The sequence below is a fragment of the Saccopteryx bilineata genome, chromosome 1 (assembly GCF_036850765.1).
Source record: "Saccopteryx bilineata isolate mSacBil1 chromosome 1, mSacBil1_pri_phased_curated, whole genome shotgun sequence".
Lineage (NCBI taxonomy): Eukaryota > Metazoa > Chordata > Mammalia > Chiroptera > Emballonuridae > Saccopteryx > Saccopteryx bilineata.
Window position 1 is genome coordinate 157,306,119 of NC_089490.1, and position 13,584 is coordinate 157,319,702.

At 49.9% G+C, this 13,584-nt stretch overlaps 1 protein-coding gene across 5 annotated transcripts in view; it reads left to right on the top strand.

Moving 5' to 3' along the window:
- Window positions 1–13,584, top strand: part of PWWP3A (PWWP domain containing 3A, DNA repair factor) — a 32,952-nt gene that overhangs the window by 10,221 nt on the left and 9,147 nt on the right. For all 5 annotated transcript variants that reach the window (XM_066277690.1, XM_066277705.1, XM_066277718.1 and 2 more), the window contains exons 7-12: window positions 2,755–2,825; window positions 4,600–4,676; window positions 5,264–5,324; window positions 9,147–9,222; window positions 9,664–9,714; window positions 11,507–11,943. In XM_066277690.1, the coding sequence (XP_066133787.1) occupies window positions 2,755–2,825; window positions 4,600–4,676; window positions 5,264–5,324; window positions 9,147–9,222; window positions 9,664–9,714; window positions 11,507–11,943 (773 nt within the window). The remainder of the gene's footprint in view (window positions 1–2,754; window positions 2,826–4,599; window positions 4,677–5,263; window positions 5,325–9,146; window positions 9,223–9,663; window positions 9,715–11,506; window positions 11,944–13,584) is intronic.

Sequence of the window (13,584 nt, forward strand, 5' to 3'; positions counted from 1 at the left end):
GCCAGCAACCTTGTCATTCTATACGCCCATGCTCAAGTCGGAGACCCTGTGTTCGAGCTGATGAGTCAGCACTCAAACTGGATGAGCCTGAGTTCAAGCCAGCAACCTCGGGATTTTGAACCTTGGTTCTCTGTATGTTAGGCTGATGCTCTAGCCACTATGGCACTGCCTAGTCAGGCTTGTTTTATTTTAACCATTTGATTTTGAAAGAAAGTCACAGGATGCTGCAGAAATAGCACAGGAGGGGATGGTGACCTATCCGCTAGCCTCTCAATGACAACAGTCTGCAAGGCCAGGAAGTCATGAGTATAGCACTAGGGTGCCCTCACATCTCCCATGCCACCCAGGCATCCTTGTCACATGGTCTTTTCCCCCAGACCACCGATGCTTTTCTCTCACTAGCACTTAGGTGTTTTCCTTTTTTTTGTAAACTTAGTGATTTATTAATTTTTTTGAGAGAGAGCGAGAGGGGAGAGAGAGAAAACCGGGGGTGGGGGGGGGGGTAGACGCAGGAGCAACTACCCTGTAGTAATTGCTTCCTTTATGCACCTTGACCGGGCAAACCCAGGGATTTGAACTGGCGACCTCAGTGTTCCAGGTCCACACTTGATCCATTGTGTCACCACAGGTCAGGCTAAACGTAGTGATAATTCAGGTACTTTTTACATTTCCACATGGTCTTCTGATTATTCTCAGTGGCAACTAGTTACTATTTACTAGGAGTGATGGATAATTATGTACTGAGCCTCCCCATCCGCCAGTTGGCTAGATTGTCCCACGACCATGGGACCACAGTGCTCATGGCATGTGCTTCTGGGAAATAACTGTAGCATCAGCTGCTGGAGCAAGACTCCTTCCAAGGGAACATTTTCATCCTCAGTGCCACCAGCTGAGGGTCAGATTGCCTTGACCCCCAAAACCTGGGTGTTTGTTATTTTCCTGGTTTCTGCTTCCATTTGGTTTGAGTTTTTCCTGTCAGCCTCGGTGTCTGTCTGGGTATTTATTTTTGGTCCCTGCCTAGCCACCTGTGCCCTGACCCACTGTCCTCTGAGAAAGGGAGGCTTGTCACGGGGGGGGAAACCCCTCACAGACCTGTGGAAGGCAGATTCCCAGTTTGCCTCTGTCTTCCCTTGGTTTCACTTCTGTCTGTAGACTTTTAACTGTTAGGTAGTTGGACAGCACAGCCTCCCATCTCCCACAGTAGCATCACAGAGGATCCTGGCTCTTGTTTCAAACACCAGCCTCCACCCTCTCTTCTCCAAGGTTCTGTTACCTGGTTTTTCTTTTTAAGTTTTCCCATTGATTTGAGGTGGGGTGAAGGGGGGGAGAAAGAGAGGTATTAACTCGCTGTTCCATTTAGTTGTGCACTCATTGGTTGCTTCTCATACGTGCCCTGACTGGTGATTGAACCCCGCGACCTCACCATGCCAGGCCAATGCTTAATCCCTAAATACCAGCCACGGCCTTGTTGCCTGAATTTTTAACAATTAGAATTACTTACCTGGGAGGTTTTGGTGGGAAACAGTTTGATTTTATCCGGAGATAATTTATGTTTTTTTTTGGGGGGGGGGGTTGTATTTTTCTGAAGCTGGAAACGGGGAGGCAGTCAGACAGACTCCCGCATGCACCCAACCAGGATCCACCCAGCACGCCCACCAAGGGGCAATGCTCTGCCCATCTGGGGCATCACTCTGTTGCAACCAGAGCCATTCTGGTGCCTGGGGCAGAGGCCATGGAGCCATCCTCAGCACCCAGGCAAACCTTGCTCCAGTGGAGCCTTGGCAGCGGGAGGGGAAGAGAGAGACAGAGAGGAAGGAGAGGGGCAGGGATGGAGAAGCAGATGGGCGCTTCTCCTGTGTGCCCTGGTTGGGAATCGAACCCAGGACTCCTGCACACCAGGCCGACGCTCTACCACTGAGCCAACCGGCCAGGGCTATCCAGAGATAATTTAGTAGTTCCTTTATGACTGTTGAAATAAGTCTCTTTTTTCCCCTAAAATACCCAAGTTTCTCAGACAGGGGAGCTTCTCAGAAATTAAGTTCTCTATTGGTCTTCATTGTGTGGCATTGATTTTCTACCAACGCTTTCAAAAATGTTTATAGAGACATTTGCTAAAGTGGCACAGAGTCCCTGCTACCAGCTTCCCGTTTTACCACCTACATGACCATGGCATGTTGTCGCCATTAGGAAACAAGCATGTTGCCTGGCTCTTAACTATTCAGCATGCTTATAATCGGCCCTGAGGTTCCAGGATGGGAATTAAAGACCTTTCTAGTCCTCATGATCTTTTAAGTGATCCATATTAACATTGTGATTTTTCTTCTTGTTTGTTTCCAAGTGAGAGGAGGGAAGATAGTGAGACAGACTCCCACATGCTACCCATCCAGGATCCACCTGACAGCCCCTGTGTGGGGCCGATGCTCTGTTGCTTGGCAACCGAGCTGTTTTAGCATCTGAGGCAAGGCCATCAGTGCCTGGGGCCTGGGGCCAACTTGGGAGAACCATTTGAGCCATGGCTGTGGGACGTAGAGGGAGAGAGAGAGAAAGAGAGGGAGGGAGAGAGAGGAGGGGTAGAAGTAGATGGGTGCTTCTGTGTGCCCTGACCAGGAATCAAACCCGGGACTTCCACATACCAATCTGATGGTCTACTGCTGAGCCAACCAGCCAGGGCCTATGTTTTCTCAAGCTGATGCATTTGCTGCTTGATGTGGATCTGATTTGTCTGTCTTTTTTGTTTTTCTTTTTTAATTCTAGAACCACGTTCATTTGAAGTAGGAATGCTGGTCTGGCTTAAATACCAAAAATACCCCTTCTGGCCTGCAGTGGTAAGAATAACTGTATATCCTACAAGGAATTACTCAACTTCCTCAACATTTGGACCTAGGCAAATGTTTTTACCATTTCATTATTACTAGAAAAGTAATGGGTTTATAAGCAGGATTTCTAGAGACATGTTTCTAAAGGGAGTTTAGTCATTGTGGCACCATTAAGGGTAGAGTTTACAGGTCAGATTTTTACCAACCAAGCTTAGAGAAACCTGCCTGAAAAAAATATTCACAGTTGGCTCCTTTTAAATGTTGCATGTTTCAGACTTTTTCACTTGTGGAACTTTTTTTTTAATGATATAAAAGAGCTCACAGATATTTTTTATTTATTTATTTTTTTCTGAAGTACGAAGTGGGTAAGCAGAGAGACTCCCGCATGTGCCAGACCAGGATCCACCCGGCATGCTCACTAAGGGGTGGTGGTGATCTGCCCATCTGTGGCATTGCAACTGGAGCCGTTCTAGTGCCTGAGGCGGAAGCCATGGAGCCATCCTCAGCGCCTGGACCAACCTTGCTCCAATGGAGCCTTGGTTGTGGGACGGGAAGAGAGAGCTAGAGAGAAATGAGAGGAGAAAAGTGGAGAAGCAAATGGGCGTTTCTCCTGTGTGCCCTGGCCAGGAATCAAACCCAGGACATCCACACGTCAGGCTGACGCTATACCACTAAGCCAACTGGCCAGGGCCATGTGGAACTTTTTAATCTTTTAGGTTTGGGTAGGGGGCCATTGTATGTGTAAATCAAGCATTTGCGATTCTGCCCAGTGTCCCAATGTGGTGAATGAGCTTAAATGAAGCCAAGTTCATGGCTTTGCTTTCTCTATAGTCCAGATGTTGCAAAGGATCAGTTTATTTTTTAGGCAAAAGCACTATCTTGGCTACTTTCACCCCTTCATTTCCCTCTTTATTGTCCTCCAACTGAGACAGAATCTAGATAATTCTAGTTGGAGTTCTTTAATTTTTAGTGAGAGACAGTGGCATTTAAGTTGGAAAGGTATCATTGGGTGTCAGGAGGAGCTGTGTTGTCTGAATGTGTCTGACCAGCATTCAGCAGGGCCTCCTTGCACAGGGCAGCATAGCTATGGGAAGGGCAGAACCATACCCTGCAGTGGGTTTTTTCTTTTTGTTTTTGTTTGTTTGTTTTGACAGAAGGAGAGATAGGGACAGACAGGAAGGGAGAAAGATGAGAAATCAATTCTTTGTTGGGGCACATTAGTTGTTTACTGATTGCTTTCTCATATGTGCCTTGATTGGGGGGAGCTACAGCAGAACAAGTGACCCCTTGCTCAAACCAGCGACCTTGGGCTTCAAGCCAGTGACCTTTGGGCTTGAGCTAGTGACCATGGGGTCACGTCTATGATCCCACACTCAAGCTGGCAACATTTCAAACCTGGGTCCTCTGCGTCCCAGTTCAGCATTCTATCCACTGTACCACTGCCTGGTCAGGCTTTTTTTTTATTATTATTTAAGTAAGAGGAGGGGAGATGGACTCCTGCATGCATTCTGACTGGAATCCACTTGGCAACCCTTGTCTGGGCCCGATACTTGAGTCACCCAAGCTATCCTCAGCACCTGGAATGGGTGCTCGGGCCAACCAAGCCACTGGCTGCGAGAGGGGGAGAGGGGGAGAGAAGCAGATGGTCACGTCTCGTGTGTGCCCTGACTGGGAATCGAATCTGGGATGTCTGCACGATAGGTCCATGCTCTGTCCACTGAGCCAACTGGCCAAGGCCATCTCCTCAGTTGTTTATGCTTTGTTTTCTTGGTTTTACCCATAGGTCAAGAGTGTCAAGCAGAGAGACAAGAAAGCAAGTGTGCTTTTCATCGAAGGACACATGGACCCAAAAGGGCGAGGGTGAGCCCACCCATCCCTGGCTTTTTACGGATGCTTCCAACCTTTATTTGCCAACTTTGAAAGCCCACCCAACCAAATGTGCATTAAAGCCCTTTTTCCTTGTGAACTAACAAAGGTTGCTCCCTCTGTGTAGGTCGTGAGCAGCAACTCTGCCTCAGTCTGAGTTTTGCTATGTGTGTAGTTGCCTGTCTTTTTCTACTTGCTTGTCGTCATGGGATAAGAGTGCACACAATGTGTCACTCTGCTCCCAGTGGACTGTGAATGCACCGTACCACTCATCTGAGGTATGGAGCTGCTCCTCTCTGACCCTCTGGCACTTAGGTGCTGCCACTGGCAGTGTGAAGATCAGGCCCTGGCATCTGCCTGTCCTGCACAGCCATGTCCTCCTGGGGACTCACTCAAGGGTACCAACACTCTGGGGCCTGGCTCCGAGGGGCTTCCTTAGGCAGCTGGGGATAGCAGTAGCCTTGAGTGACCTGGTCTGGCAGAGATCCCAGCGTGGCCCCTACTAACTTGTCAGAGGAAGAGAATTTCTTTTAAGTCACACGGTGCCTTCTGTCCAGTAACCTTGCCTTTGCTTTCTGCAGCATCACAGTGCCTCTCAGGAGGCTGAAGCACTTCGACTGTAAAGAGAAGCAGGCACTTCTGGTATGTGGCTTAGTATCTGTACTTTACTAAATAGTTCCATTGTGACTGATGACAGTGTCCTTCATGTAGCTTTTTTTGTTTGTTTGTTTTGAGAGGCAGGGAGATAGAGACAGAAACATTGAGTTGCTCCTGTATGTGCCCTGATTGAGGAATCAAACCAGCAACCTCCCCACTCTGGGATGACACTCCAACCAACTGAGCTATCTGGCCAGGGCTTAATTTTTGTTGATTTTTATTTATTTATTTTTTTTTTGGAATAATAAAGGGCTTTATTGAGTACAGAGCACACACCCCGCCCAGCAAGGTTCCCTGGCCCCGAGGAAAGAAACATGTAGGCTAGGGAAGTTGCTTTGTTGATTTTTAGAGAGACAGAGAGAGGAAGGGAGAGAGGGGAGAGGCAAGGGAAGCATTTGTTGTTCCACTCAGTTATGCATTTTTTCATTGCATCCTGTGTCTGTCCCGACTAGGACTTGAACCCGCACATTGTTTCTTTTTTTTTTTTTCATTTTTCTGAAACTGGAAACAGGGAGAGACAGTCAGACAGACTCCCGCATGCGCCCAACCGGGATCCACCCGGCACGCCCACCAGGGGCGATGCTCTGCCCACCAGGGGGTGATGCTCTGCCCCTCCGGGGCATCGCCATGTTGCGACCAGAGCCACTCTAGCGCCCGGGGCAGAGGCCACAGAGCCATCCCCAGCGCCCGGGCCATCTTTGCTCCAATGGAGCCTTGGCTGCGGGAGGGGAAGAGAGAGACAGAGAGGAAAGCGCAGCGGAGGGGTGGAGAAGCAAATGGGCGCCTCTCCTGTGTGCCCTGGTCGGGAATCGAACCCGGGTCCTCCGCACGCTAGGCCGACGCTCTACCGCTGAGCCAACCGGCCAGGGCTCACATTGTTTCTGTACATTGCTCTTAACCAACTGAGTTAACTGGCCAGGGCCTTTTAAAACCACTATTGTGGCCTGACCAGGCGGTGGCGCAGTGGATAGAGCGTCGGACTGGGATGTGGAAGACCCAGGTTCAAGACCCCAAGGTCACCAGCTTGAGCGTGGGCTCATCTGGTTTGAGCAAAAGCCCACCAGCTTGAACCCAAGGTCGCTGGCTCCAGCAAGGGGTTACTCGGTCTGCTGAAGGCCCACGGTCAAGACATATATGAGAAAGCAATCAATGAACAACTAAGGTGTTGCAACGCGCAATGAAAAACTAATGATTGATGCTTCTCATCTCTCTCCGTTCCTGTCTGTCTGTCCCTGTCTATCCCTCTCTCTGACTCACTCGCTGTCTCTGTAAAAAATAAATTAATTAATTAAAAAAAAATGAAAACCACTGTTGTGGGGTGCCTGCCGTGTTGCTTCTGGCCACTACCCTCAAGGGTCCTTGTACTGGACTGTCAGCCACCCAGGAGCTTGCCACCTGTCTGCTCTGTTCCAGGTTGGAAGCTGAGGCTATGCCATTGTCCCAGGCTGGGAGAGAAGGTGGCAGAAAGTCCAAGTTTAAGGCCTGCTTCTTCTGAGGTCTCCCCACAGGATGAGATGCTGAAACCCCTTGGAGTAGAGACCCCATCCTACCCGGTATCTGAGTACAGCATGGATTAGGGTCAGGATTTCCCCCAGGGTACCTGCTCTATTTCCAGTTGCCGCTTTCTTAAAATTATATGATCAGCTTTGTTATACAGTGTGTCCATAAAGTCATGGTGCACTTTTGACCGGTCATAGGAAAACAACAAAAGACGATAGAAATGTGAAATCTGCACCAAATAAAAGGAAAACCCTCCCAGTTTCTGTAGGATAATGTGGCATCATGTGCGCAAGTGCAGATGATGACATAACGCCGTGTATACAGTGGAGCAGCCCACGGCCATGCCAATTGAGATGTGGATGGTACAGAGGAAAGTTCAGTGTGTTCTGTGGCTCGCTAAATTCGAATCTGTGACCAAAGTGCAACGTGAATATCGGTGCATTTATAACAAAGCGCCACCACATAGGAATAACATTATTCGGTGGGATAAGCAGTTGATGGAAACCGGCAGTTTGGTGGAGAAACCCCGTTCTGATAGGCCATCAGTCAGTGACAAGTCTGTAGAGGCTATACGGGATAGCTACCTAAGGAGCCCTAAAAAAATCTGCATGAGCCCACATCGAACTGCACTAAATAGGTATGAAATTGGGAGAGTTTTCCTTTTATTTGGTGCAGATTTTACATTTCTATCGTCTTTTGTTGCTTTCCTGTGACCAGTCAAAAGTGCACCATGACTTTACGGACACACCGTGTATGAATGTCTGTGAGCCATGAGGTGCTGTTTCATTCAAAATGCTGTCTGGAAAAAAAAATGCTGTCTGTTCAGCCTTGAAGCAGTGCTTTTTTGTTTCACCTTTCAAAAATGCAAACCAAAACTGTGGTGGTGGAGCAGAGTTGCCTGCCTATACCCCGCTGTAGGGGTTCCCATGGTCATTGCTAGGTTGGGAAGTAGTCTATATATGAGCTGTCCTCTGAATCTTGGAAACTCATTGTCCACACCTGTGCTATTTTCTGAGGATACAGACCCTGGGCTACAGGTGTGAGTGTGTGTTTGGAAGATTGACACCCATATTAGACCCCAGCCCTTACTTTACTTTCCTGATTTTCCCAGGTCCCCAACATGATCCTCACTCCATCTGTCTTATCTGTTAGAGCTTGTTCACTGCACCGTCTAACTCACAATCGGTGTCAGGTACCAGGTCCCCATCAAGAGTGCTTGTTAGCAGTGGCTGGTTCTGATTCTGGAAAGGGCCTGGTTCTAGTCTTAGAGGGTTCCATGCTCCCTGAATGCCAGTCTGTGAGTTCTGGGAGCTGCTCACCCAGCCTTCCAGGCCAGGAGCTGTCTGACTCCTCTAAGTGCTACGTGCATTCTTAGGGTCCTAGTAGCTTTCCCTTGGAGTTTGCAGAAAAGAGAGTGGAAATTTTGCTTTGAGATCTGTCATGAGAAGATAGCGTGTGGGCCTTGTGTGGTCCAGATGCCTGGAGGGCATTCATGGCCAACTTCCTGTTACCCAAATTCACTTGTGAGGTGGGTGTATAGGGAAACAAGAGGCGCTGGTTCATCTGAGTAGCAGTGAGATGAATCTCCAAGGAGCAAATTTGTCTCCTGTTCTGGGTTATTGATGGATTGACTCTCATGGCCTCCACTGGCCCTTGTGTGACCATCTCTGCTTTGTAACATCTATAGGGCCCTATGTTTCTCATTCCCTGAGGAGTCTTACTGCCTGCCATCCCAGGTGCCAGTCAGTGAGGCCTTCTTACCCTGGAGCTGCTCACTCTGCTTGCATCCCTTGCCTGCTTCATTCGCCAACCATGGGATGGAGAGCAGGCCAAAGCAGCAGTAATGCAAGACATGGGTCTCAGGTTTGTCTCGAGCCTATGGACATTTCCTGGGAACTCATCCCAGCTCAGGGAGCCTTGCTGATTATATTGTCTTTGGTTTTCTGGTGGCTAAGTGTCCCTCCTGCTAGGCTTATGCTGCCCTGTTCTACATGCTGGTCACAAAGACATCTCTTAGAAGGATTTATTTTATATGACTTTAAGTTAGGACCACTACAATTTGGGATATTTATCCACCCTTCTTTTTAGAGCTTAAGGTCTCTGACCCAGAGCCAGGCTTACAAGGGTCCATGTTCTGAGCAGCTTGGCCCCAGACCTGGGCCTTGCTGGGCATTCTCTGCCAGCCTTGGGAGGCTGGCCCAGGGCCATCTGCTGAGTACCTTCCCTGGACAAGGGCACTGAGACAGCTGGCAATGGGGCAGAACCCCAGTGGGCTCCCAATGACACCTGCTGTCTCTCTCATTGCAGAACAAGGCCAAGGAGGACTTCGACCAGGCCATTGGCTGGTGTGTCTCCCTGATAACTGACTACAGGGTCCGGCTCGGTATGTGGAACCTCCACAGCCTCAGATAGTGGTGGGGACATCAGCATGGGGCCTCCTTTGCAGACCCTCCAGTGGTGAGGGCTGAGTGCAACCTCTTTCCTTGTGGTAGTCTGGCCCAGCCTCTGACAGTTGTGTCCCCAGCACAGGAAGGTGAGCAGGCACCCAGGCAGAGGCAGGGATGTTGGGCATGGACAAAAGACAGGGCCTCCTTTGAATCAGAGCTGGTTTCTGTCCACCCCATGTGAGGCAGTTGGGAATCTGAATCAGGCTTGTTAGCAGAAATGTCCAGCCTTTTGGGGACCCCAGGCTCTATGCTGCACCAGCCCTCCCGCTGAAAGAGGTCTGCTTGGGGCTGAGACATGTGGTCGGGGCATCTTGGAAGAGATTTCTAGAGCATTACTCATGTGTGTTTTGCCTTCTTCACTCCTCCCTCCTCTGCAGGCTGTGGTTCCTTCTCCGGCTCTTTCCTGGAATATTATGCAGCCAATATAAGTAAGTCCACTGGTTGCACTGCCTACTTTGTAGTCTAAAAGTAACAGGGGCCCTGGCCAGTTGGCTTAGTGGTAGAGCGTCGGCCTGGCGTACAGAAGTCCCAGGTTCGATTCCCAGCCAGGATACACAGGAGAAGCGCCCATCTGCTTCTCCACCCCTCCCCCTCTCCTTCCTCTCTGTCTCTCTCTTCCCCTCCCGCAGCCGAGGCTCCATTGGAGCAAAGATGGCCCGGGCGCTGGGGATGGCTCCTTGGCCTCTGCCCCAGGCGCTAGAGTGGCTTTGGTCGCAACAGAATGACGCACCGGAGGGACAGAGCACCACCCCCTGGTGGGCGTGCCGGGTGGATCCCGATCGGGCGCATGCGGGAGTCTGTCAGACTGTTTCTCCCCGTTTCCAGCTTCAGAAAAATATAAATAAATAAATAAATAAATAAATAAATAAATAAATAAAAAAAAGTAGCAGGTGCCCTTATCCTGCTGCTGGATTGTGGGACTGTGCAACCCCAGGCCCTGGGGACACTGGGGCAGCCATATTCCTAAAGGGCTCTCCTCTGGCAGGCTCCTGGTAGGGTTATTGCTGGGGTGAGCAGAAGGGTAATTGTTGACAAAATGATAAGTACTGGAAGGCATTTTATTTGCTTTTTATTATTAAATTGTCATTTGATTTTTATGTTATTTATGGTAGGGAATATTGTTAGGGAGGTGGCGTCCCCCCAGGTCTCTCACTGTCATGGGGTCTTGGACAGCAGATCTGCATCCAAATTTGCCCTGTAAATGATAACACCGAAATGTTAAAATGTGATTAGGCGGTGGCACAATGGATAGAGTATTGACCTGGGACGCCAAGGACCCAGGTTTGAAACCCTGAGGTTACTGGCCTGAGCATGGGCTTACCAGATTGAGTACAAGGTCACCAGCTTGAGTTTGGGATCATAGACATAATCTCATGGTCACTGGCTTGAAGCTGAAGGTTGCTTGCTTAAAGCCTAAGCTCGGCCCTGGCCGGTTGGCTCAGTGGTAGAGCGTCGGCCTGGCATGCAGAAGTCCCGGGTTCAATTCCCGGCCAGGGCACACAGGAGAGACGCCCGTCTGCTTCTCCACCCCTCTCCCTCTCCTTCCTCTCTGTCTCTCTCTTCCCCTCCCACAGCCGAGGCTCCATTGGAGCAAAGATGGCCCGAGCGCTGGGGATGGCTCCTTGGCCTCTGCCCCAGGTGCTAGAGTGGCTCTGGTTGCGGCAGAGCGACGCCCCCTGGTGGGCGTGCCGGGTGGATCCTGGTCGGGGAAAAAAAAAAAAGCCGAAGCTCACTGGCTTGTGCAAGGGATCACTGGCTTTGCTGGATGCCCCCACCGCCACCCCCAAGGCACATATGAGAAAGCACACAATGAAGAGCTAAGGCACCGCAACTATAAGTTGATACCTCTCATCTCTCTCCCTTCCTGTCTGTCCCTCCCTCCCTCCCTCTCTCTCTCTCTCAAAAAAAAAAAAAGAAAAAGCATAAATAGCACTTTTCCATCTGCCTTCCTTGTCTCTGTTTTCAATCAGTGACAGCCATACACTGTCCTATTCATTCTGTCTTTAAAGAGAGAGACAGATAAATTAATCCTTTTTGGGGGAGGGAGGATTGGCCTTGTCTTTCAGGTTAAATTTAGCTAAAAGGCTGAGTTGGGAAAGAGATGAGGGCTCCTGCCAGAGGAGAGCCCTTTAGGAATATGGCTGCCCCGGTGTCCCCAGGGCCTGGGGTTGCTCTACCCCCGTCTGCCAGTGATCCCATGGACACTTGCCTCCTCTGCAGGCTATCCTGTCCGCAAGTCCATCCAGCAGGATGTCTTGGGAACCCGGTTTCCTCAGCTCTGTCAGGAGGACCCCGAGATACCTGTGGCCGGGAGCCCTTGGGGCAGAAGGCAGCCCTGCAGAAAAGTCCTGCCCGACCGGTCTCGAGCTGCCCGAGACCGAGCCAATCAGAAGCTGGTAGAGTACATTGTGAAGGCGAGGGGCGCTGAGAGCCACCTGCAGGCCATTTTGAAGAACAGGAAGCCATCCAGGTGGCTGAAGACGTTTCTGAACTCGGGGCAATATATGACATGCGTGGAGACATACCTGGAGGACGAGGAACAGCTGGACCGCGTGGTGAAATACTTGCAGGGGGTCTACCAGGAAACAGGCAGCAGGATGCTGACGCAGATCAATGGCGACAGAATCCGCTTCATCCTGGATGTTCTGCTTCCTGAAGTGAGTGGCCAGCAGGGCATCCTGTGTGAGGGAGGTGGGGGTCTCTGGTGCAAGCCCAACCAGAGCCCCAGTCTAGGCTTACCCAGGCATGGTCTGTACTGGGCATAGGGCATGGGGTGGTTTGGTGCTGGGATGTCACCCTTTCAAAATCTATCTGGAGGCTCATGCATCATGGAGCCCAGCACTCACCTGGCCACTCCGTGGACAGTAGCACAGGCCAGGTAATCCGATTTCATTACCAGGCCTGGGGGAATGATATGTGGGCTTCATCTGGGTGCAAAGGTAGTGACTGTCCCAGAACTTATTTGTGAAAAGAGAGATTTAACTTTTCTCAGTGCTGGAGCAGGGCTGGAAGAGGAGCAGATATGGTTCTTCAGTTACTGTGAAAGTTTAGAAAGGACACTGCTGGGTGTGTATGTACAGTGTGGACAAGACATTAAATGTAAAAATGTTGACTTTATAATTGTGGAAAGTTTCAAATATATACAGTAACACAAGAACATCGTGAACCATTTGTGCTCATTAGCTGGCTGGACTAGTGACCTCAGTTCCTATGTGCCACTAGTCCTCCTCCCAGATTAGTTTTTTTTAGGGGGGTGGGAAATTTCAAGATTTTTATTCATAAGTACTTCCTTGTGTATCTCTAAAAAGAGGTGATCCTGCATCGTGGGGATATCTGGGGTCGTCACAGTAGGGGTACTCCTGGCATTGAGGGTTGGAGTCAGGGATGTTGTTTAGCACCTCATAGTGCCTAGGCTGCCCCACAGAGAGTGACCTGGCCCTAGTGTCTTTTGCTATAACCACAGTATTATTATTTCACCTAAGAAAATTGACAGTGATTTTTTGGTATGCAATATCAATTATACATTCAAATCACCACTTTGAATTTTTTTTTTTAAGAATTTTAAAAAATGCACCTTTTGGTTTAGGTGTTGCTTTTCATTATATGCTTTTGATGATGGGAACTCTCATCTCTAGTCCAAAAGGTAACATTACTGATTTACTTCAGAAACTTTTTGTTTGTTTTATTCAGTAAGAGGAGAGGAAGCAGAGAGACAGACTCCTGAATGGGTCCCCACCAGGATACACCTGGTAAGCCCACTAGGTGGCAATGCTCTGGCCAGGGGCCAGTTCGCTCCAATTGAGCTATGGCTGCAGGAGGAGAAGGAGGAGGAGGAGGAGGAGGGAGAGAGAGAGAGAGAGAGAGAGAGAGAGAGAGAGAGAGAAGCAAGAGGGGGAGGGGTGGAGAAGCAGATGAGTGCTTCTCCTGTGTGCCCTGACTGGGAATCAAACCCTGGTCTTCCAAACACCAGCCAACTCTCTACCTCTGAGCTAACTGGCCCCAGGGCCTAACTCAGAAACTTTGTTACAGAGATGTCACAGGTTCTCTAGGTATCTTTTGAGCCATAAAAACTGATTTTAGGGCCTTGGCCGGTTGGCTCAGTGGTAGAGCGTCGGCCTGGCATGCGGAAGTCCCAAGTTCGATTCCCTGCCAGGGCACACAGGAGAAGCGCCCATCTACTTCTCCACCCCTCCCCCTCTCCTTCCTCTCTGTCTCTCTCTTCCCCTCCCGCAGCCAAGGCTCCATTGGAGCATAGATGGCCCCAGCTCTGGGGATGGCTCTATAGCCTCTGCCTCAGG